The sequence below is a fragment of the Ctenocephalides felis genome, unplaced genomic scaffold (assembly GCF_003426905.1).
Source record: "Ctenocephalides felis isolate EL2017-DRISC unplaced genomic scaffold, ASM342690v1 CF-g0.4_SCAFFOLD_03572, whole genome shotgun sequence".
Lineage (NCBI taxonomy): Eukaryota > Metazoa > Arthropoda > Insecta > Siphonaptera > Pulicidae > Ctenocephalides > Ctenocephalides felis.
In genome coordinates this window covers 13,783,501-13,810,608 of record NW_020539726.1, presented here as the reverse complement: position 1 = coordinate 13,810,608, position 27,108 = coordinate 13,783,501, and the positions used below count along the sequence as shown (strand labels likewise).

General features: G+C 28.7%; 3 protein-coding genes across 3 annotated transcripts in view; 1 reads left to right on the top strand and 2 right to left on the bottom strand.

The window, feature by feature from the left end:
* LOC113388143 overlaps positions 1 to 27,108 on the top strand; it is a 455,709-nt gene that overhangs the window by 415,690 nt on the left and 12,911 nt on the right. The window lies entirely within an intron of this gene.
* LOC113388140 (protein 5NUC-like) lies at positions 5,630 to 9,645 on the bottom strand. The gene is made up of 5 exons (XM_026625543.1): positions 9,555 to 9,645; positions 7,731 to 7,887; positions 7,174 to 7,324; positions 6,087 to 7,099; positions 5,630 to 5,993 (listed from the first exon to the last, which is right to left on the bottom strand). Exons 1-5 carry the CDS (start codon positions 9,643 to 9,645, stop codon positions 5,630 to 5,632), a joined length of 1,776 nt encoding a protein of 591 aa, XP_026481328.1.
* Positions 14,801 to 16,435, bottom strand: LOC113388139 (heparin sulfate O-sulfotransferase-like; the record flags this gene model as incomplete). The annotated part of the gene is made up of 4 exons (XM_026625542.1): positions 14,801 to 15,053; positions 15,242 to 15,462; positions 15,941 to 16,079; positions 16,194 to 16,435. Coding segments are annotated over 4 exons (855 nt in total), but the record flags the coding sequence as incomplete, so codon positions are not given.

The window sequence follows — 27,108 nt, the reverse complement described above, 5'->3', positions numbered from 1 at the left end:
TATCTTTACGTTTTAGAGGTATATGAACATTTTGGCATATATCAGAAAACAATGGATGTGTGTGTATGTGTACGTATGTGTGGATACAATTTTTCGTCAATGTTTTCAGGAGTACCGCTCAACCGATTTGAATGATTCAAAACAGATTCGATTACTATTGATAGAAAGATGTGCTGATTAGTTTTTGGCAAAGCAGATCCGGCAGTTACGGAGATACGGAGCAAAGAGTGCAGATAAAAGAAATTGAGTTTTTGAGAGAATGGAGTATCCGATTTGAGTAATGCAAAAAACATTCAATTTTTAATGATTGGGAGAAGTGGAGATTAGTATTTGGCAGAGACAGATCTAGCCATTTCCAAGATACAGAGCAAATATACAAAAAATGGCAGTTCTTGAGAGAACTAAGCATCCAATTGGAATGATTTAAAAAACTTTTTCTGCTTGTGTTGACAAAACAATTGCTTTTGAAAAAAAATATTACAATTATTAACATTTTTTTTGATATCGAAAATAATTCAGGTTTTAAATTTAATTTTCGCTGAATTTCTAAAGCTCACTTATATACTTTATACAGAATTTTAACTTTGCAATTCAGTTTATATAATTTTTATAAATATTAGACAATGTTACAGTATTTATAATAATCTATTTGAAAACATTTAATTAGAACATTTCGTTACGATACGGAAAGTTCCAGCAATTTGCCTTAACGCACGATGCCATGCACCACTAGTTTTGTTGTATATAAATCATATTCATAAAATTTCAGAAATTATGCATATTTCATATACATTATTATTCCTAACTTTATATTTTACCACTGAAATATTGAATCCAGAATTAGTAATATTTTATGGAAAATAAGTTATATATTTACTATTATATTTATTATTATAATCTTATATTTTTTCATATTATTGTATTTTATATATATTACATTTAGCCTCGTTTGAAAGGAAAAGTTTGTTATAGCCACAAAATTGTCTTTGCTAATTTGGTTTTGATGTTTCAAGTCATTCTGAATCATTTAACACCCAAATCAATAAAAAACATATCTGTGAGCCAAACTTGAACTTTCTCAAAAACGAACGCATCTATTTCAAAAATATAAAAACCCTTTCAAGCAACTAGAGAAGGAGTAGTCGCGTTAATTAGTTTTGCGGGACGATCGACCAACCATTTTCTTAAGAATTAGAAAAGTGTAAAATTTTTCAATTAGCTTAACCAAGTCGCTTTATTTATCTATTTTTTTTCTACAGGCTATGAATACAGATTATTAGTCCATTGCTATATAGTCGAACAATAGTTACAGATACTGATGTATAGGAAATTCTTGATTTCGGGCAAACAGTCAGTACAAAACACTATAATTTATTGCTTCAAGCCTGTCAAACACCATGCAACATCGAGAAGTAAAAGGATTCTATTGTCCGAGTATAAAGGATCCATAATGTTTTCTTCAATTTTTTTTGCGTGAATCTTGAAAAACATGGGGTTTCGGTTCGAAAATTCTGTGTGTCATATTGCAGAAGTCTAGATCAATCCCTGCACCTCGTGGGATGGCGCATTTTTTATCTCTTTGGTGAATTATGCACGCACTTCCTGGAACGTGAAATTGTACAGAGAGCTGAAATGAATCATTTTTACAAAAAAAGATATTTTTATACAAATTCTTGAAACGATTTATCAATTTTCAAGTTATATACGACGTAGTGAAAACACGTAACTAATTTCAATTTTTTGGTAGATAATATATTCAATTTTAATATGATAGTATCTAGTATCATAATGTGTTGAAAACAATATTTTCATAATAGATTTTCTTAATTTACTACTTTTATGAAGCTAACAGTTGCTTGCTCTATTAAATTACCTTACCGCTGTCATTTATTAACTTCCTGAAGGAGAAATTCATGTATTCACCAGATAATCCGCTGATTATTAATTAGGTGTTGATGATATTTCGACATTTCGTCATTCTGAACGTGACTATCAAGTGACTATGAATTCTTAGAGTCTTTTTTTAAAGTTTGACAGCAAAATTGATAAAAGTATATGAAATGTATGTGCGTGAGTCAAAAATTTCGATATTTTCCCCAAAACGGGGGTGCACAGATTTTACAAATTTTAAAAACATTTGAAAATTTGAAAGACTTGCATTAATTAATTTTTGCAAAACAAGTGCGCAAGTCATTTTTTTAGAGTTTGCAGAAATGTAAAATTTTTCCTCTATATTTTCTCAAAAAAATTTGAACCTGATGATTATTTTTTGGTAATGTTTGGCTGGGCCATTTCTCTATAATTATAACTGTTGCATTCTTTGACGGTTCTTACTTGCATTATATGATGATAGAGTTCATGATCTTAACGAACATCTTAAAATACTACGAAAAGTGATTTAATTATAAAAATTTATCAATGTCAGGAATATTGGGCTGGTTTTCATAATTCAGTTATCACAATTATAAAAGTAGCTATATCTCATTTTTTACACATATCAGAATGTTCATGCAACTTTCTTTAAGACAAAATGTCAGCAGAAAGTTTCTTGAATCATCCAAATCGGATGCTTAGTTCTCTTGAAAACTGCCATTTTTTTGTACATTTGTCTCTGTATCTTCGAAATGGCTGGACCTGTCTTTGCCAAAAACTAATCACCACTTCGCCCTACTACTAATCACCACCTACCCTACCAATACAAATTGAATATTTTTTGGATCATTCAAATTAGATACTCAGTTCTCTCAAAAACTCGATTTGTATTTTCTGCACTCTTTGCTCCATATCTCAGTAACGGCTAGGCCTGCCTTTGGCAAAAACTAATCAGCACATCTCCCTATCAAATGTTTTTTGAACCATTCAAATCGGTTGATCCGTGCGCCCGAAAACATGGAAGAAAAATTGCGGACATACAAAACACACACACACATTCATTTTTTTAGGTATGCCAAAATATTCAGAATCCTCTAAAACGTGAAGATATGCAAAAAATTTCAATTTCGATGTTCGGCTTATTACTCTAACTTACCCTACGGGAAGTTAAATGTAACTAATTTCTTCCGGATATTATATAATATTTGTATCGGCGTTTTCAAACAATAATATGACTTGATCATATGAATAAGCTTAATAAGAACATGTAATTAAATATTCTACATTATTATATGATGGTTGGTGTGAGCGCTTTCAATAAATTTAAAAATTATAACTATAATTACTTCCGAATATTATATAAACATCATATAAAATTTGTATAACCCTTATAAAATTTTTATATGACTTGATCATGTGTATAAGCTTGATAAAGGCCTGAAATTAAATATTCAATATTTTTACATGATGGTTGTTGTGCTATATAGGAATATGTACTAATATTATATGAAATTTGTTATTAATTTATCATTTCAGACTATTTTTTTCAAATACATAATTATATAATTTTATCATAAGAATAATCATGGAAAACGTAATCTTCAATGCATACATCAATGTTTGTGATTTTAGTTTCTATTAGGAGAATCTATTTTTCTTGTATCACCCACACTATTTTCATTTCACATGTTGCAATTCCTATGTAGCTTTTTTATATCAGATCCTCGCCAAATATTTACCCTTGCATCAAACGAATCCATCACCATTTTACATTGTACTTTATTTTTTGTCGTATAAAAGCGTCCGAAGTTAAAGATTACCGATTACCTTCAGATCGTCCTATAATCCTTATAAGAACGATTATATTCACCGATTCAACAATGAGTTTTTTGATACAACGAAAGTGTTAGAAATCGGCCGATGATTTTTTTATAGCCAACAAATTATTATTAACGCTCAACTTAACCCTGTGAAATAAGAATAGAAATTTCTGAGGATAAATAACAAATCTTTTTATCGCCTTGCGTTTAAATTCTAAATGCGTTTTATATGTTCCTGTGAAGGAAGGTTTACGATGTGTGAAGATATTGTCAATTTGATGTTAAAGGGTTTTTATGTTATACGTAAAAGGTATACCCGGCATGTGTTTTCAGTGAAGATTTTCGGTAGCGATTTTTTCAGTTATTCAGTTTCTATAATTATTACAGGTGAATGAACAAATGTTAGTTTTCGGTATTATTTTATGGTAAATATAATTAAGAACAAACTTAAATAAAACTATAACTAGTGGTGTATAGCATCGTACATTAAGGCAAATTGCTGGAACTTTCCATACCGTAACAAATAGTTCGAGGTATATTAAATGTTTTCGGCTGAAAATAGATTATTATAAATACTGTAGCAATGTTTAATATTTATAAGAATTATATAAACGGAATTGCAAATTTAAAATTATTTGTTTAAAGTATATAAGTGAGCTTTAGAACTATAGTCAGAATTAAAATCAAAATCTGAATTATTTTCGATATACAAAAAACAAACAGAAAGTTCTTTCAATCATTCAAATCGGACGTTTAGTTCTATCAAAAACTGCCATTTTTTATACATTTAGCTCTGTATCTCCAAAATGGCTGTACCTGCTTTTGCCAAAAACTAATCACCACTTCTCCTAATCATAACGAATTGAATTGATCATTCAAATCGGATACGCCGTTCTTTCAAAAACTTGATTTGTATTTTCTGCACTCTTTGCTCTGTTTCTCCGTAACGGCTAGACCTGCTTTTGCCAAAAAACTAATCAGCACATTTTTGAACCATTCAAATCGGTTGATCCGTGCGCCCGAAAACGTGGTCGAAAAAATGCGGACATACAAAACACACACGCACACACATCCATTTTTTCTGGGGCATGCCAAAATGTTCAGAAACATTCAACATGTGAAGATATGCAAAAATTTTCATTTTTGATTTTCGGCCTATTATTACAACTACCCTACGGGAAGTTAAATATAAATCTATCACTGCAACGCATTTACGCTTCGAATTTTGATCAGATTATTGGGCATTTTTCAAGCATAGATGGTGACTTGTTAGTCTGTGATTTTTTTGATAGAATATTCATTATTATAGAATTCTTACACAGTATATTCTTTCTGCTTTGATGAAATAAATCTATTTGAACTGTTAATGATGAATGCACAATATTTTTTAAAAAAATATAAGCATAATTTAATATATTTTTAAGCATTATTGAATAATATACATTTATAATTTATTTAATAATGCTTGTTTATTATATAGATTTCAATCTATTCTACAAGTATAAGGATTTAGTGCAATCTGTTTCATATATGAAAGTTATAAAATATTGTAGTAATTCAACATATTTCAATAAAATGTAGCCTTGACCGAAATCTATGACCGCCTTGACCGCCATGATTAAATAAAAAATAAAATTTATTTATGTGCTTTAGGCAAATTTAAGAATATTATATTCATTTTTGAAAATTGCGATTTGACATGTTAATCAAATATTTTATACCGATAATAAATGTAAACCATTATATCCTTTTCAATCAATTGTTATTGCATAAAATGTTGTTGATAAAATAATATAATATAATAATTCAAATTACTTTATTATATTAGAAATAATTTATGTAAGTTCAATAGAATTTATTATCAAATAGCAGTGACAGTGACAAAGGTGATGTTCAAAGAAAAAGGATAAAGTAAAAAATGCAATATTTATGTTCTATTAAGTTTTAGCAACATATTCTTTTGCAATAATAATATTCGGTGGTAAGCCTTTTAGAAACTTTTCAGTTATATTGTTTGTTTTCTCAAAATAATCTGCAAGAGCTCTGGTGTCTAGAATGCCCATGTTTGTTTTATTGACAGTAGATTCTAGCAAAACACTATATCCATCACCTCCTTGGGCAACATATGAACTAGTTATTAATGTATATACGGTAGTTTCTTCATAAGTTGCGTACTCCGCACTGTTAGCCAATTTTACTTTTAAATCAATAACACGACTGCCATTATCTTTTGTAAGATCGTATGTAACATTTATATTTGCCACTTGTGGAAATTCACCTCGCTCATTGTTCACTGTGTATCTGCAATTAATCGATAAATAGAATTCAATTCCGTATTCGTTTATGTAAAGCAAATTAATTATATTAGTCTCTGTATAATACAATGGTACTAACCTAGTTACACCCCATTCTAGCATTGCTTTTAATTGTTTGCCTGTTATTTCACACTTAAATAAAGTACTCTCATAAGGCATCACCGACATTAACATTCCATAAATAACTGTACTGTTTTCATATGGCATCAGATTGGATCTGATTCCTCCAGCATTTTGTAGAACAATTAAATCAAATGTTTTATTCTTTTTTGGTTTATGATTATTATCAATTTCTATCATACTATTTATTCCTAAATATTTATAAGCAGCTTGTAACATAGCTTGCGTTACTACTTTTCCTATGTCGCACTCTTTTTGCCTGCATCCATTTACTAGTAAAGGAATACTATAACCCACAACTTGATTTACTAATTTGTCTACAGGACCTTTATAAATTTTCATAAATTCAACCACATCCAAAGCCTGTGGTATTTTATTATCTAGCAACAGAGGTTGTCCGCAACTTCTGATAACTTTACCACATTTACTGAACGTTACCATTAATCTTCCAATATATTTAGTATGTGCATATGCTTGAACTACTGGTACAACTTTACTTGATACATTTTGCTTAACTTGTACAGGATATTCACCTTTTGGTTGCTCACTGTCAGGTTCTTTACCATTCCAAAGAAATGTGTTTGAATGACCACCAACAACGATGTCAATGTCTTTGACTTCTGCAGCAATTTTTTTGTCCATGTTATGACCAGAATGGCCCAAGGCTATCAATATTTTGACACCTCCTCTTTTCAGTATTCCAGCTTCTCTTTTAATTGTTTTAATTTCATCGTTAAATGTTATATTATTCGCAATCGCCATTAGTTTAGTATCAGGTAATACATATCCTATAATTCCAATTAAACGTCCATTTACCCTATATACCACAGATCTCTTTAAAGATCTTTGCTTTAATAATCCAGGTTCTTCAGAAACGTCGATATTAGCAGCAACTACCGGATATCCATAAGTTAAATTTAAATATGTTTCTAAACCTTTTGCACCCAAATCAAATTCATGATTTCCGAGACTCTGAAGTAATTAAATTTATTCTGAATATTAATTAATATTTTATTTTTATTATAATATCTAAATTATAGTTTTACCGCAGCATCTGGCCGGAGGAGATTCATACTTAATGCAACTAATGGTGCTTTATGCACCATGAACCAAGGTGACCCAGCAAATGTGTCACCAGCATTTAAATACAAAACTGGTGGACCACCTCTTTTTGCATCTTTTCTTGCGCGCCTTACCCTTAAAATAGAATAGAAATATTATAAATCTTTAGATTTATACTACAGAATTGAAATCTATCACATCCGTGTCAACAATTAATACCTTTTTTGATATTTTAATGCAACATTAAATGAAGTTCAACAGATAACATGATAATAGTTATTAAGAACTGAGAAGAATGTATATTATGGCGGGTCGATTTAAAAGTCCCTTAGGCGCATATGATTTTCGGATACTAGAGATTAAGATAAGATACTTTGCTGAAGAAACCATACCTCTAAAATGAATTCTGATGACCCAAAAAGTATGCGATTTTTTTTTACCCATACAAATCGACCCGCCCTAATGTATATAATCTATGTACATGAAATGTACATAATTTAAAAAAAAAAAATCGATATTATAAAATAGAAATATTGCTTACACTGTCGCAACTCTTGCCATTCCTCCATAGCATTTGTTCTCTGCCTTAATTTCGTCTGGACACTCATTTTGTTTAGCGTCTGTTTCCACAAATCTTGAATGCATATCATTATTATGTAAAATTAATAGATTCCATTCTCCTTTCTTCAGCTTTGCTCCTAAATAATAAAATTTTAGTGATTTATTCAATAAATATTGAATAATTTAAACCAAGCATATATAAGGTGTAAAAAAGACTATTAGCTGATAGTGTTATGGCATTTGTTGGATACAATAAGCTTCAAAAACTCTAGTGAATCAGATCTTGTAATGCGTAAAATAATATATACAAATTTGAAAATTTATAACAAATCAAGTAGATTTTTTGCCTGAAAATCTGAAATTTTACGCCCACACATATTTGTAATGAAACTGGTAAAATGCTGCATTTAAGTTTGGCTTTGTGCGAATCAGAAGCGAATTTTTTTAAGGTAAATGAGGTGATAGTTTTTTCAGTCAAATTGTCGCAATAAATACTAGTATTGTTTATTTTGTACATTTCAACACTGTATGACTTATCATTCAGCAAGATCTAAAAAGTTGCATGTTTTAAACACTTCACAAAAATATAATAAATATATTAACACACAATTGTGAACAAAAACATATATACTCAAAAATAAAAAATATAGGATACTAATTTAATACTAAGTTAATGCGTTAAAAATTTTTTTTCGACGATTTTATGATTATTTTTTGGCGGTAGATAACCATAGTCTTATGAATCAATCTAAAATATTACGACCCTACGACAAGTCGTTTAATTTTAAAAATTCTTCAAAGTTTGCAAAAATTAGTATTGTTTTTTTTGGCATTTGTCAAAATTAGACCATCGACGTTGGCTCAAAAACTCCTGAACCGATTTCAGAAGTATAAAAGCCATTTGATGTATCACAATGAGGACTATCGTTTGTCAGTTTTGTGCGACGATTAACCAAGGCATTTTTTTGTAATTTACTAAAAAGTGTTAAACTTTTCGTTCACATTTAAGCCCATACTACCGAATCGCTTTCAAAAAATCACAAAACTGTTCGAAAGATATTAGTTTGGAATGATACTGAATGATAAGTTTTAGGTGGAAATCTACCGGGCCGTTTTCTTGTAATTAAGTAACTGTTGAAAAAAAAATTAAGCTGACTTTTATAGAACTTTTTTTGACGATATATATCATGGTCTTATAGACCTTACTGAAATATTACGGCCTTACGACAAGTAGTTCAATTTTAAAAATCCATTAAATTCAGTCGGAGAAAATAAGTAGTTTTTTTGAAGTTCGTTAAACTAAAATTGGACGATTTAATTGGTATAACGATAGAGTACTTGATCTTAATGAACATACTAAACCACTAAAGTCCTACGGAAACTGGTTCAATTATAAAAATTATTGATTTTTTTGAAAATTTGCTTTTAGAAAATAGTCCGAATTAACGTGGTCGTTCGTTTTCAATTGTGTATAATAATTTCACTAGAGATTACTCAACATTAGTTTTTGTTTCATTGATTAAGTCGATTATTTACACATATCGAGAAGTTCGTGTAACTTGCCTCAAGGCAAAATACCAATACCAACTAGTTAGTATAATGTTTAAATTGTATAATATTTTGGAGCTCGTTGCCATGTACAAAAAATAAATTATTTACGTGTTTATTGCTTTTTATTTCGACATCCCAGAAATATGTTCCAACGTCGAAATAAAAACTTTTTTCCTTTAAAAACATGATTTAAACATATTAATTATATAGATCAGGAATATTAAAATAAATTATAACTATTTATTGCCAATACTTGCTGAATCTCTGCATTGTTCTATTTTCAAAAATGGTGTTTTTGATCTTTTGTATCTCCCATAACGGCCATCTACACCGATTAAATGCATGTAACACAAACCAACAAATTATCAATCGCAATTTTTGCATATTGCAATATACAACTATGAAACTGTTTTAAGAACTAGTACGTACCATATAATTAATATGATGCAATATGGAAATTTCACATTGTTGATATAATAGATATAAGTAAATATTACCTAATACTCTATAATAGTGATTTCAACACTATGGAAACTATACATCTTGGACAATAACAAAAAACATTTTATTGAATTAATTTAAAAATATATCGAAAAATAAAAACTAAGTGTAAATGAAGTTTTTGAATTCAAAAAGTTTCAATAACTTCCGGGTATGTGTACATTCTAAATATACTTTCTACAATCTACTTGAATTAGAATGGCATTTTATACATTTAAATAGAGGATATATGGTTTTAATTATTTGAGAAAATTTTATTTTTAAATTGCCAAGTAAATATGTAGAAACAAAATACACTATAAACTACATAACAATTGTTTAGCTTAATTGGCTTAAGCCATTGTGTGAATGTATTTATTTACTTATCAGTATACTGGCAAATGCCTATACAATTTTGAATGAATGAATATTAATTCAAAAAGTTATTTTAAAGTCAAGTTTTGTAGGTTAATAAATCAATTTTAACCACAATTTCATTTTTCAATTTTTACATAATATACATAATTTATATGTATAATATAAAGATTTCACGTTACGCCTATTAGATTACTTGCACTCTTGCCATAGCATCTTACCCATCAGGGATAAGGGCTTAGGCTGGACAGGATCGCCTGGAATTGCACACACCTTTTATAAATCGCTTAGAAAAACACATAGACCAATTTTAACCTCTTAGGACAGAGGTCGGCAACGCGGCGCCCGCGGGCGCCATGGCGCCCCCGATCAACTTTAGATGCGACCTCGGTTAATGTAAATGTATGATAACCTTAGCATAAATCAATTTCACATTTTCCAAATATAAGGCATATTGTTGTAAGTCTAAAAATAAATATAGAAAATTTTACTACTACATCATATTTAGAAGTTATAGTCAAATTGACAGAAGAGTTTTGTTCAAGAATTCGTAGCACTAGAACCCGTTCTAGGATTTTTTATAAACCCATTCAAAGTTGCCGAAGATGATCTTCTGCAAAGTGTTTCAGTGCATTTCGAAATTAGTAATATCGAAGACGTGGTGTTAGAAATAATAAACTTACAAAATGATATTATTTTAAAAGCACATAGTAATGATAAAATGTTTTGGAAGTCAATGAAAATACGTATCCTATTTTAAGGAAATGTGCGCTAAAAATTTACTCATATTGTGCAACAACATACAATTGCGAGTCTTTGTTTTAAATAAAAATTGAAATTAAAATACCGAACAAAGTTAAATGACACACATTTAGATAACTGTTTGTGGAAAGGGAACTTTAATTATATTCCCGATTATAAAAAATAGCTGAAAATACGGACACACAAGTTTCACACTAAATTATGTGTTTATAATTAGGTATTATTAAATCATACTCTTCTTTTTTCGATGTACTGAATGTTCGTAATGTATATATTATATTATATTAAGTCTTAGTAACTAAGAGAATAAAGTTATGAAAAATCTTTTTTTTCATACCGATGCGCCCTCGGTAATTTTCAGATTTAGTTTTGCGCCCTTAACGGCAATCAGATTGCCGACCCCTGTCTTAGGACATAGTTTGTTTTAATACCAGCATATTCATCTTGCTCATAAAAGTGAACTTTTCGACTCGTCTGACCGATACTTGAAGTGCAGGTTGAAATCTCCTTGCAATTTGATTTTTGAGCTTCTCAATGAATAAATAAAATCGCAAATAAAATTAAAGCTTATAGGAACAAGTATTTTTTGCATTTCCAAAATCCTGGTTGATGTGCAAAACTAAAACCTGCCAGGCGATGGTTTTTATATTTAGCATGGTAATAATAAACAGTGCAGAAAATTTTAGCCTTACAGGAATACTTTTATTCAAAAGATTTAGTAATTTTCCACCTATAAGAATATTTCAACACAGTGATGATGAAACAATAATTTAATCAGTGAGTAGTGTATGGCATCGTGTCTCAAGGCAAATTTCTGAACTTTTCGTTTTGTTAACTTTGAAAAAAATTGGTTTTTGAGAAATTTTCAATTTTTTTTGAAATATTTGGAAATTATGGACTTTTTTCAAAGCAATCGCACTGCTTTAGGTGCATAGAGACGAACCATCGAAGCGCGTAAGCGCCGCGTCGGCGTTTCACGGACAAACATATGTTACGGAACCCATAGAAATATAAATAAAATTGATACACATTATTAAAATCTCTATAAAATATCTGATAATTTTTATAGAGATCGCCAAATGTATTTTTTTTACTTTTTTTATTAGATCTCCGAAACCGCTAGACCTGGCTACCCAAAAATTTTATCAGTTCTTCATCTTGTCAATACAAGTAAAATGCTTTTTTAATTATTAAAATCGGATGCTCCGTTCTCTTAAAAACATTTACAGTTTTTGGCACTTTTTGCCCCGTATCTTCGGAACGGCTTGACCTGCCTCTGCCAAAAACTAATCAGCACGTCTCCTTATTAATACGAATCGATTTTTTTGCGATTACTATAACTTACCCTACGGAAAGTTAATAAAAAAATGTAATTAAAAACTTCACTTTACAATTACTTTTTTATTTCTTAATCAATTCCAAGGGAGATTGATGTTACAATTAGAAAAGTTTTTTTAAGTCACTTTTTTCAAGTAATTCTAAGTAAATAAAATCTGAGGTCATGGGAAATGATTATCTTTACTTTGGTTTTTTCTTTCTGTAATGTAATGAAATTTGTTCACATTATTATAGTATTCAACATGTTTTCATGTATAAATATATTTTAGTTGAAGCATGTGAAAAAAATACTATAAAATAATCCATCTACAGTTCTTGTGTTGGAATGCTATTTTATAAACCACCAAGTAAATGCCTTAGTCTGAATCAAATTGCATAATATTCATATGCGACACCACATTTACACATCTCACATGTAATTTTATTAGTTTGGCTTTATAGACTTAAAAAGATGTTAAGTCATTGCCGTGAATATTCAAAGTAGTGCAGTAAACGGAGCGTTTTAGGTCTGAATTTTTTTACTGTGCTCCGAATTTCATGAAATTTTGGAATTAGGTTCATCTTACCCTCAAATTCAAAAGTGAAAACAATTCGGGTTGCGCCATCACCCCCCGGGGGGATGACCCCCCTCTCAATTGTGTAATTACATTTTTTAAAATAACGTCGGAAATCGATAGAAGAGCTAATTATAATAAAAAAAGTCTTCTATAGTTTTTCAAAAAAACTAATACTTTTCAAGTTACTGGCCACTAAGATTCATATATTTTTGGCGTTTTCTTCGTCTTTTTGCAAATATCTCCTAAATTATACATTTTAACGAAATTCATGTAATGAACAAAATAATGTCAATAAAAATCTTAATAAATCGGTATTACATAAAGTGTTCTAGGAAAAATATTAAGCAAGATTTGAAAGAGCAAAGTCGTTTTTTATTTCGTTCAAGATTTAATTGTTGTATTTAAAGCCATCTAGTGTCGAGGTTTTACATTTTATGCATTTCGGTGAAATTGGGTTTTATAGTGCTCAACATAAGCTTTAAAATGAGTGCTGTTACAAGTTTTTTGCGTGTAAATGAGTGAGCTATCATGCAAATAAGAAGGCATATACGAAGTTTTTTTCTTTAAATCATATGGTTTAATGAGCGCCATTTCCACCAGAATAAAGTAATTCACATTCCATCTAGAATTCACTTTATTATAGACATCTTGATGGATTCTAGTAGATTCACTACTTTAGTACAAACTATTTTCAGAAAACTCACGATTTTATAAAAACTTTTTTTTCAATTTTTTTTAAAATCGAAATTATTTCCATTATATCTCAAAAGAATAAAAGATACGTATAAAAGCTTATAGATAAAAATCAAAGGAATCTTCTGGCTTTATTATGTTTTTTATTATTTTTCTTTCACACAAAAATTGACAGAGTTATGAATGTTTAAAGACTGCGCGACCGCGCAAATTGGAAAAAAAAGTTTTTATAAAATCGTGAGTTTTCTGAAAATAGTTTGTACTAAAGTAGTGAATCTACTAGAATCCATCAAGATGTCTATAATGAAGTGAATTCTAGATGGAATGTGAATTACTTTCATTCTGGTGGAAATGGCGCTCATTAAACCATATGATTTAAAGAAAAAAACTTCGTATATGCCTTCTTATTTGCATGATAGCTCACTCATTTTACACGCAAAAAACTTGTAACAGCACTCATTTTAAAGCTTATGTTGAGCACCATAAACCTAATTTCACCGAAATGCATAAAATGTAAAACCTCGACACTAGATGGCTTTAAATACAACAATTAAATCTTGAACGAAATAAAAAACGACTTTGCTCTTTCAAATCTTGCTTAATATTTTTCCTAGAACACTTTATGTAATACCGATTTATTAAGATTTTTATTGACATTATTTTGTTCATTACATGAATTTCGTTAAAATGTATAATTTAGGAGATATTGCAAAAAGACGAAGAAAAACGCCAAAATATATGAATCTTTAGTGGCCAGTAACTTGAAAAGTATTAGTTTTTTTGAAAACTATAGAAGATATTTTTTTATTATAATTAGCTCTTCTATCGATTTCCGACGTTATTTTAAAAAAATGTAATTACACAATTGAGAAGGGGGGTCATCCCCCGGGGGGTGATGGCGCAACCGAATTGTTTTTACTTTTGAATTGAGAGTAAGATGAACCTAATTCCAAAATTTCATGAAATTCGGAGCACAGTAAAAAAATTCAGAGGTTATACCCTTTTTCCCTCTCCGTTTACTGCACTAAAGTGATTCCTACAATATTTAGATAAAATAATTTTATTATTAAATTATTTTAGCTTCTAAGTTTATTTTAGTTATAATAATAAACTAATTTGAATTTTTTAAACTACAACTGTTAATATTCACATGATATAAATTATCTAAAATATATTCTAATAATAAACATATATCAAACTTATCAATTATAAAATCTTAACTTATTCACTTTGAATACAAAATTTTAATTTATGGCACATTTAGAAATAATTTTACCAAATTATTTTACAAACTTCATGTTAAAAATGATTTTGGCCTAATTTTTTCATAGAAAAACGTTTGAGGGAGACCATTCGGTGTTAAAAATTTCTTCTTCACATGTGCAAAATGGTTTGCAGCAAATTGATACAAATCATTTTCCATTTGCCATATTGCAGATTTCTTTATTGCCGCTACAGTTTTTTCCATAGGTTCAAGTTTTGCAACTGTTTGCCTTAAATGTGACTTATTGCTCGTTTGGTAATATTCTGTTGCACCTTTGAATATCCTGGAGAATAGAATGTGTTGAGTATCAAATGATTGTAATTTATATAAATAAATATAAATATGAGGTTTGCCAAATTAATTCCTAAGAAACTAAACAAAATATTGATTGATAAATGCACGCAAGTATATAAATCATAAATCTAATATCTAAGATATATATTAGAGTTTTAGTATTTTGTTTAATCAGACCTGGGTAGAGAATTTTCTAAAATTCTTATAAAATCTTCTAATTGTTCCGTCAATCCAACCAAAAAATAATTATTGATCAAATTTCTTTTTGCTTCTTCTAAAGCCCACCTACTGCCCGGTTCCCAACATTCTGCGGCATGACCACAAAGAAATGGTATTTGTAACCACATATTATTTGGATCACAATCTGGTTGTTTCAACTCTACACACTCGTCAAATGTCTAGAAATAATTCAAGTAATTATTAACTATAGTATTAAACAAAAAACAGGACAATGAGTGAGTTAAAAATATAATTTATTTTACTCTTCTAATTTCAGAGTCCTAATCTTTGAACCATATATACTTCCTCAAAAGTGAATTTATTAGCACCTTTTTTAAATTGATAATTTATAAATTATCGTTAATTAACTTCATAATTATGTAACATTATAATAACATTAACTAGGATACAAAAGCAAGTACATCGAGTTGTGCATTTCTTGAAATATGACTCAACAAATATATGCATATGCATTCAAAAATCGTAGCATAAATCAAAAGTATAATTATTGGATCTAGTATTTTTAGTTAGGCTGCACCTAACTATTTACTTATAATCAAATATGACTTGGCAAATTTCTAACAACATTAGAATGCAATAGGTATACGTCAATTTAGTTTCAGAAAATTTAATATTTGAATAATTGTAGTTACATACCATTTTATTCCCATGTTTCTTCCTCATTAGATATGGACGAAAATTATCACCATTGCGCAAAAAATAATAATATGAAACTAATCTATCTAAGGGTTTCCTTAGTAAGTTTATGAACAATGGACTGGAAGGACCTCCTAATCTGAAATCCAAATTCAATATTATGTAAAATGTAATTGGTCACTTGCAATAAGACGTAATGGTCATGACTGAAATCTTAAGCTTAATTAAACTAAAGGAAATTATTGAACTGTACCTCGAGAAATCCAAATAGGCTATGTGTCCATGATAAAAAGCTGGCTTCAACTTGTTCCATTTTGAAACATTATGGGCAAATTTATACTGATTTTCTAATGACATTACATGCATATTAGCGGTTACATTAATATGCAAAACTCGAAAATCATTCCGTTTACATAGATCATATGCTACACCAACAAAACTTGTCGATCCTGTTTTTTGGACTCTTGTTATTATAACTATAATATCATCTGCTTTATAATGTTATTAACATTCTGATTGGCTGCAATTACATTTTGAGCTGACGTCTGTTGTAAATTCTGACCCAGTCTCTCTAAAATGATGTAGTGTTATTGCAGTATATTGAAAAAATATTTTCTAAATCACATTAATTTAAAAACATACCTAAATGATCATTCTTCTGTGATAAACTTGTTATTTGCGTTTAAATAAACAACAAGAATTATAGCCGAGCATAATATGAGGAAACCAACATACATTTTTGAAGCTGCCATATTTTAATATCCAATGCATTATTTATTATAACTTTTAGAACCATAGTAAAATTAATTGTTTTAGCTAGTCATTTTATCAATCGTTGTTTATGCGTATCATATTAATTATAGAAACATAATAACTTTTATATATTTTTTGTTGGGATCTTATATTCTTAGATAACTGTTATTTATTTATCCACTATAATTATTTACTAAAAAAATTTTTAATATTATAAATTAGAGTTTTTGACTTCTTGATAATAATCCAAATATTTTGTAGGTTATAAATATAAATAAAAATAAACATAGTATGAGATCTCAAAATCAATTTACTCAAAACTCAAAGAGAATAACTGCACTGACTGCACTTCTTTTTGAAATATTTTTTTACACATAAAGCCATCTGTGAACTAGACTTACATGCAGTGATGATTTAAAAATAAAACTAGTGGTGTATGGCATCGTGCCTCAAGGCAAATTGCTGGAACTTCCTGTACCGTAACGAAATGTTCTAGGAATATTAAATGTTTCCAATCTATTAGAATAAATACTGTAACATTGTCTATTATTTATAAGAATTATATAAACTGAGTTGCAAAGTTAAAATCATTTATTTAAAGTATATAAGTGAGGTTTTACAGCTGTAGCCAGAATTAAAATTAAAATCTGATTTATTTTCGATATATCAAAAAAAAAATTTTTTTAATAAAAAATTAAACTATTTTTTTTTCAAAAGCGTTTGTTTTGTCAACAAATAGATCAATTCAAATCGAATGCTTAGTTCTCTCAGAAAACGGCCATTTTTGTACATCTAGCTCATTATCTTTGAAATGGCTGGAGCTGCCTTTGACTAATCTTCTCTTAATCATTACTAACTAAATGTTTTGGGATCATTGAAATTGGATACTCTGTACTCTCAAAAACTTAATTTCTTTTTTTTTGCACTCTTTGCTTCGTATCTCCGTAACGGCTGAACCTGTCTTTGTCAAAACTAATCAGCACATCTCCCTATCAATAGGAATCGAATGTTTTTTGAACCTGAACCATCCAAATCGGTTAATCCGTACGCCTGAAAACACGCTCACACATGCACACACACATCATTTTGTTCTGAGGTATGCCAAAATGTTCAGAAACCTCTGAAACATGAAGAAATGCAAAATTTTCATTTTCGATTTCAGAGTTAATATTTATTGAATTAAATTAAATTTAAATTACGAAATAATCTATTAATAATGTCGGGTATTTTCTGAAACATGAGTTCATAGATAAAAGAAGCATGAGTTGATATGGGGTCATTTTTCCGCCACTATACAATATGAGAATATAATATCAATATGAATAAATTATATTCTAATATTGTCTAGGATAAATGAATATTCATTATCTGACTTATGTGATAAATAAAGTTATAACTTTTAAATTATTTCTAGATAACGAAAAATATCATTTCTAGTTTTAGATTAAAACTCTAGTTATAAATTATTGCTTATACTAGACATAGATATCAATATTGCAATTAAGATGATTTGTGAAAAAGTGTAGGATAATTTTAACAATTATTTTAGGCAAGTAGCCAATATGAGTTCCACTACTATCATAATATTTAGAATTTAGAATTTTCAATTTTTTTTATTATGTTTAGTCCATATCTTCAGTCTTCACTATTTTTAACTCCCGTAAGGTAAGTTATAGTAATGGGCCAAAAATCGAGAAAGAAATTTTTGCATATCTTCACTTTCAAAGGTTCTGAACATTTTGCATACCTCAGAAAAATGGATGTGTGTCGGCATTTTTTCGTCTACGTTTTCGGGCGCACGGATCAATTGATTTGAATGGTTAAAAAACATTTGATTCCTATTGATGGGGAAATGTGCTGATAAGTTTTTGGCAAAGACATCCCAGCCGTTTTGGAGATACGGAGCAAAGAGTGCAGACAATAAAAATCGAGTTTTTGAGAGACGGACTATCCGATTTAAATGATTCAAGAAACATTCAATTCGTAATGATGGGGAAGTGGTTATTAGTTTTTGATAAAGGCCGGTCCAGCCGTTTTGGAGATACGGAGCAAAATGGACAAAAATTGGCAGTTTTATTTAGCATCTAATTTGAATGTTCCAAAAACTTTTTGCTTGTTTTGACAAAATAATTGCTTTTGAAAAAAAATTTTTTTGATCTAATTTTTTTTTCAAAAAAATTTGTTTAGATTTTTTTTGTGTATCGAATTAATTTAAATTAATAATTTTAACTTTGTAATTTAGATTATATAATTCTTATAAATTTTAGAAAACGTTACAATATTCATAATAATCTATTTGAAAACATGGGAAGTTCCAGCATTTGCCTCAAGGCACGAGGCCATACACCACAGTGTTGTTCGTTCTTTGAGCGCGTTTTCCTGGGTTGAAGGTAACATATAATAATACTTCAGTAAAGAATATTGAGTATAGTATCGAGAGGTACGTCTAACTAATGTGACAGAAAATGTCAAAAAAGCAATACCAATGGAACGACTTGTAAGAAAATGTGCAACTCGCGTATAACATTAAATATATAATTTAAAATGATATGTTATATAAATAACATATATAAGGAAAACAAAATGATTTTTATTATTTCATAAGTTATATAATAAATATACTAACATGGCCTGCTCTTATAAGAAAGCTCATTTTAGAAGCGTATTGCAGCAAAATCCTTTTTTATCTAATATATCATTAGATGGAACTTATCGTGACACAAGCTTGGGTAAAAGTGTCAATATTGGCTGCAAAAATGTTAATTCAGAAGACACAGAAAATAACAAACCAGTTGGACAAAAAATTGAATGGAATAATACAACGAGCGATAATGAAAACAATGATTCATACTGTGTAAGGAAACATAGTCCAAATTAACACTAAGCATAGGAAAAATCTGGACAGAAGGAGTTCCTATAGTTCTGATTCTGAAAGCGGTTTAGTTTTCGTCTAAATTTACCTTTGCTAGATAAATCAATTGCTTGCTCTACTCCAGCCAGGATAGGTATTTTGCTTTAATATAACTATTACCTATTTTTTCATATCTATGGATAGTCTTAAATTATTATAAAGTATGCTTTTTTAATAATATTGACAAACCAGCAAAATTTTCCAAATTTATGTAGCTTTAATCAAATTTGTGTATTATTCTTTTGTGAGAAAAATCACATAACGATAATGCATTGCAAATCTCACTGATATATGCCATTTGGTAATTTATCAATGTTTTACTGAAATTTTACTTAATTGATTATAAATGCTATAAATTTCTTCAAATATTTTAATATATAATACTGATAATTATGTCTTGTATAGTTTTTTAACAAGTTGCATCTTAATTATTATCTAGAACCAGCAGTGTTTCAGAGCGTAAGCATATACTTACATCTAATTCAAGAAGGAATACTGGAAGTTTCTCGCAAATATTAGCAGGAAGGAATGCCCATGCAACAGAATTAGAACGTGGTTTGCCAAATAGTAGTACAGAGAGTTTAAGTCATGGTGTGTAAATATACATTTCTAATTATTTGACAATAACTAGAATTGTTTTTCTTTATTGTAACGTATACCCATTATAATTTAATATAATATTTGTCTCTATTTTTTTAATTATAATTTAAGCGATTACATATTAATATAACAGCATTAAACTACATCTTGATAATAATGGATTATTGAATAATAATGAATAATATTTGTTACAATACTTTTAAGTCAAATTCTGCATTATTACCTGACTATTTAGTAAACCCTCACTTATTTGTAAATAGTTTTTTTCATGTAAAATCATTCCAGATAACTTCTTATCTTTTCTTAAATAAATATGGGCAATGGAAATCTGATTACATTTTTGATAAAACAAAGAGATCACACAATTATCATAATAGCATTTTTGACTGGTCAGGTGGTTTAAACTGCAATTAAAATGAATTCAAATGAAAAATGTATATTAATTTATTATTAATTATAATTTGATTTATGCTTATTTATTTGAATTATGAAATTTATGCTAATATGCGAATAATAAATTTATTTTAGGTCGAGCTAGAAATATACTATTGGAAGCAAAGCCTAAAGAAGTCAGATTTATACAAGCTGATGAATCTCATAGATTTAGAGAAGGACGTATGGTTTTGGTCTCACAAAATAAAATACCTTTTATGATATTTTCTGCTCTGCCATATTATAAAGGTGCAAGGAATGGAAGGTGAAACAATAATATTATCTTTAACTTTATATATTTTATACTAGAAATTTTATTATATCAAATATTATGTGCTTATAAATATAATTATTTAAGGCCTGAAATTCGTAGAGAAGGAGGCAGACGTCGCAATACTTCAGGTACGAGACCTTTGTCAAGCATTAATGATGTTTCTTTGGATCCTTTTGATTTGTGGGTATAGAGAAAGGTGAAAATGGGCAGGTATTAAGTTCAATACTTATTTGTTAATACTATTAAATCATACATCATATAGAAGTTTATATCTTAAATACTTACATTTCAGTGATGTTGCTTAATATTTAACTCAAAAATGCTCTAAAACAAATTTATGTATTCATATATCTTTTTCAAAATTTAAATAATAGTCTAAAATTGAATTATTTAGAAATGTCATACGGAAAATTATTGGTTCCTACAAAAACTGCTAGGAAACAACCTGTGGAGTGTGATACCGTTGATGGTGTAAGAACTTCTATTCCGAAATGCCATCAAGGATCAAGGTGTGATGTGTGAAAATTGTTTGAAGCAAGGTAATTGAATATCTATCTATTTATGATACTTTTTTCTTGTTAGGTTTATAACACATGAGCTAAATTTGAGAAGTCAAGCTTCTCCACCTCCTGTCTTTAAATCATAGCGCTTCACATATCGGAGATAGCAAAAGTAGAGTGGGAATCCACAACCTGTTGTGCAATCTACTACGGTATATATGCTTTTATTTTTTATTATAATTATTTCACCACTTAATGGTGCAGCAAAAATCTCACAATCTTTGATTTCTTTTTATTTTAAGCATATATTTATATATTAAATGAAATAATAATGTAAAATTTTTGTATCTTTCTTCAATTTTGTTAAGGATTAAATTTTAACTTGTAATTTTATATAATACATTTTTAGAAGTTGCATTACTCACCTAACTTATTGGATGATCCGGAACTAATAGCTGGAAAACACCGAACTCTTTAACATTCACTTCTTATATTACATCTGTGATTGATTATGTTAGACCATCAGATTTAAAAAAGGAATTGAATGATAAATTTCGAGAAAAATTTCCTCATATTCAACTAACTTTAAGCAAGTTAAGAAGGTATAATAAAAGTTCATAATAATTATCTCTAAAATACTGTAAACTATTATATACTGTATAACTATTTTGCAATTCAATTTTCAGTATTAAAAAGAAATGAGAGTTATAGCTCGCAATGAAAGTGGTGTTGATCTACTCACCGTAGCTCAAGCATTGTCTATTTTGAAAAATTAATACTGTCCAACTTAATAACAAAGGATAACAGGAAACTCTGTGCTGGTGCTTGTATGCTGTTATCAGCAAAATTAAATGATGTGAAAGGAGAAGCATTAAAGACATTATTGAGGTATGTACTTATAGTTTTTTTTATTACAAATTGTTCAGATTTTAAAAATAATAAATAATTGTTTGGCTCATAATTTTGATATTTCATCATTTAATGGTGAATATTCACAAAGAAATTGATCATTTAAACTGGTATTAGATGATACTGGATATGATATATTCAAATTTTTTATCATATAAAATTATTGTAAAGAATTATTTACATAAAGGTCAATTTTTTCAGAAAACTGAAAAATATTTCGCTTAAATCATAAAGACCTGATTGCATCTGAGTTTGCAGTACTAGTAGCACTGGAATTTAGTTTGCATGTGCCAACAAGTGAAATTTTCCCTCATTATCAAAGATTGCTACATGAATCTTGATTTAAAAATATTTGATTGGCTAAAGATAATTAAAGATAACTTGGTTTGATGAGAATGTAAGAGTTTGAATATTGTTCTGACTACTTTTGTTGCATATTGATCTATGCACCTTACCCAGATGAAATTGCAATTGTATCACAATACTGCGATTTGTATTGAATGAATGAAGATCTTTTAACTGACTTAAATGACAAGTTGTCAGGAAGATGAAATTACAGTCTCACCCTGCATATTGATAAAAATATCGATGAAGATATATCAAAGTGATTTGATATCTTTATGATGTATTATCTGCAAAACATTGTACAGTGATTTTTTCCATAAGAATCTCAAGTTGGTCTAACCTATTTGTTGATATGACCAAGAAAACGATAAGGGAAGAATGTTTTGTATTTAAAGCGCTTTAAATTTAAAACAACATACAATTCTGGCTTGCGTTTTGTCTTTGTTTGTTTTATTTGGTGATTTTTTATAAAAGCAAAGCCTATTTTTTGTTTAAAGAACTTTCATTTGCGTGCTATATTGAAATTACTCACAATATGCTTCTTTTTTATGATTTTTATTGTGATTTTGCACTGTAAACATCTTTTTTTTAAATTCTAAATATATTGTTAATACATACTTATTTGCACATTACAGAAAATTAAAGTTTTTATCATGTTGAATAATTAAACTAAAATTAATTTAAAAAAATAATAAATAAACTCACGGTTCCATATGTAATGTATCACATACAAAAAGAAAATGTATACATGGTAATCTATTTCTCGAACATCCATAATTTTCATAAATCTCTCGTATATACTTATATTGAAAGATTTTTTTTAAATAATATTTGGTGGAATGGATAAAATGAAGTTGATGTCCCAATAGTTTTACATTGTTTTTTGGAAAATATTTATTTCAAAAATATCCACTCTAGTCTAATGTCTAAATATTTAGAAATATTTGTACTCAGAAAAGTTAAAAGTTCATGAACTTATAAAGTATTTGTTTTTAGATAATAAAGATATTTCAAACAAAACACTATCTTTTAATTTTACATATTAAACCTATTTTTGATAAAATGAGTTCTGAACATTCTGCCCAATCTTTTTCGCGCGTAAATATGTTTTATCAAAACCATTTACTAAAAGTGCGAGGTTTATCACATGCTTCTTTACACAAAAGTGACAGTGATTTCTTTCGAAAGAGCACTGTTGATTTTCATGTCATTCTGATAGAAATTTAGCAGAAGAAAGAAGAAAGCCTAGTATTGATGATGAGTTAATACTCTCAATGTATAATGATTTACTAGAAATAATTGTGGATACATGGGATGAAAAATCTGCTGTAAAATATGTAAGTAAAACCTTATTTTAAATCATTTATGTATTTATAGCTCAAATTAACTATATTTTCGAATTCTTTGGGGGAAGAAGGTGGTCAACGTTTATTAGAGCAAAAAATAAATAAATACTTACTAAATTACCCATAAAAGCAGAAACTTTAGAAATGCTACAAGTTTACGAGCAGGTGTATTTACATGGAACTATTTGTATATTTTTAAGTAGTGAGATATAAGTATATATTTAAATTTATATCTTTACTTTAATGAATGTAAATCTATACTACATGTAGTACACATCTTGCATAAATCTGTCCGGAACTACTCAAGAACTTGCTCAAGATTGTTTTTAGAAAAATATTTTAACGTTCTTCATATATTCTGTTATATTGAATAATTTAGTTTAAATAATAAAATTACAGTTCAAGAAACCTGAGCCATTCCAAATTATTGTGACACAAGTGTTAAGAGTTCTTCTCTTTCATCGAGTCGAGAAAGTGGTCAGAATGGATCTAAAACTTCAGCAGGCAGCAGAAGATCATCATTAAAAAAGAAGGGTATGTGGCTGTAATAAATATCTATTATAATTATATTATCTAGGATTAGTAATATTTTTATATGATATTAATTATCTGATAAAATAAATTAATTGTATGGATCATATAAAATTTCTTAAGAAATTCATATGAAAAAATTAAACATATTAAATAAATATTACTCTGCTTTCATATTAATTAATATGGAGGCAGAGTAATGATATTTAATAAGTTTAATTTTTTCTATCAGTAAGTAAATGCTTATTATTATATATTATCTGCTGAAATATATAATATATTCATGTTTATATTTTAGAAGTAAAAATAAAAAAGATTCCAAACGGACGAGTTTGTCTTCTTACCAAACCAGCTCTGAAATTTGAGAACTGAAAGGGAATATTGTCTCAAAACTTGGTAAGATATAAGTTTTTTCATTATCTACAATATAAATTGTTTTATATTTATTAACTTCCTGAAGAAGATTGTTTTTCATCAAAAAGCAAAGTTTCGAGCCATTCTGAACCGAATGAGACTAAATTTGGAAAAAATATGTGTGTATGTGAGCAGATTTTTTGCCAAAAATCGACTTTTTTCAAAAACGGCTGGACCGATTTTAAAATTTAAAAGCCATTCGATGTATCTCGATGAGGACTAGCATTTATCAATTTTGCGCTACGACCAGCCAAGCTGTTTATTTGTAAATAGCAGAAAAGTGAAAAAAATTTCGTCTACGTTTTAGCCCGCATTCTGAATCGATTTTGAAAATTCAACACCGTTCGAAAAATTGGGTTGGGAATCGTGCTGATTAGTTTTTTGGTAAAGATCGGCCGAGCTGTTTTCTTGGAATAAAGTATTTTTTAAAGTGTGTTTTAATTTTTTTTGACGATTTTTACGAATTTGTTTTTGATGGTAGACGGCCCTACGACAAGTCGTTTAATTCGTCAAAGTGTGCAAAACTTAGTATCGTTTTTTGGCGTTTGTCAAAATTAGAACTTTCATCGAGGTTTACTTAAAAACAAAATTTAAAGGCCAATCTTTTATCAGTTTTGTGCAACGTTCGGCTGAGCTTTCTTTGTCAATAGCAGAAAAGTGAAAATGTTTGGTCCAGTTTTAGCTCTCAATTCTGAATCGATTTCAAAAATCAAAAACTTTTCGAAAGCTATTGTTGGGAACGATACTGATTAGTTTTAGGTAAAAATCTACCGAGTCGTTTTCTTGAAATTAACTGTTGAAAAAAAAAATTGCCGATTTTAATGAATCTTATTTTGGCAATAGATATCATGGTCTTATAAACTATGTTTAAATATCAAATGTTACGGCCTATTATAAATAGTTTATAATGCTAGAAATTCATCAAATTTGTGAAATATTATAGTCAAAATTTGTGTCAAAAGTTTTTGGTGTGATGAGTCAAACATTGTCAATTCATTAAAATTTAAAATAAAACTACAATTTTAGGGCATACAAGCACGTGTCTGTGCAATATAATTAATATAGTTACAGATAATTTAAACGTGTTGAGAAAATTCTATTCGAAATCGTAATGTTAAGACTTAATTTAGAGCGATAACTTTTGAAATAAACTGTTGAAAATTTTTCTCTCTAAATTTTTATTTCGATTGATTAAGTCAATTCTTACACATTTCGGGAAGTTCATGAAACTTGCCTTAGGGCTAAATGCCACTTTCAACTAGTTATAATTTGTACTTTTGCATAACATTTTTTATCGCACTTTTTATAATTTTTTTCAAAGGAAGATGTTACCTCTCCGCTGGAAACTTTGATCGAAGAGCCGCTAAATAACGATTTAAAAAATGCGCCACAACACGTGTTTCCGGATTCTCTTACCCAATCTCATATGTCGTCTTTAGAACCTTACCCGATTGGAAACCTGTTATTTCAGATGAAGATTGTACGATCACTTTCAAAAATGGTGGCATGTATATTGGACGAGTTTCCAGAAAGGGTATGGAAGGCAAAGGATTGTACAGATGGAGCAATGGAACAATATATCAAGTAATTTTAAATAGAATACATCTATTGCGTAATTTCATATTGCGACTTAAGATTTATTTTAGGGAGAATTTTTGACAATCTTCCACACGGCTTTGGATCGTACACTTGGTCTGATATGTCCTATTACGAAGGTCAAGTTTATCAGGGTTTTCGACACGGAAATGGATTTTTTGTGGGACCACCTGGTAAACTTTTTTATAATTAATTAATTGCTACTGATATAATTTTTATCGGAAACGGTATAAGAGAAAAGATTTAAACGTTTTAATTTTAGCCTATCTTTATAAATACTGCATATTTTTCTTTATATCGAACAATTTTAATGTTGCAAATCTTGAAATATTCGTTTATATTACGTGCAATTTATTGTGTTTATTATAATCCTTATCTATGATTATAATGTATATTTAGAGTAATATCGACGCAAAGACTGAATACGTAATTAAAACTCTAATCAAAATATTTACCATCAACTTTGATGATACATATTTTTTTAAGCAAAACATCCTGACCTTAGTTGTGTTTTCTCAACGATTTTGATAATTTTTATTTAAATTAATTAAGAAAAA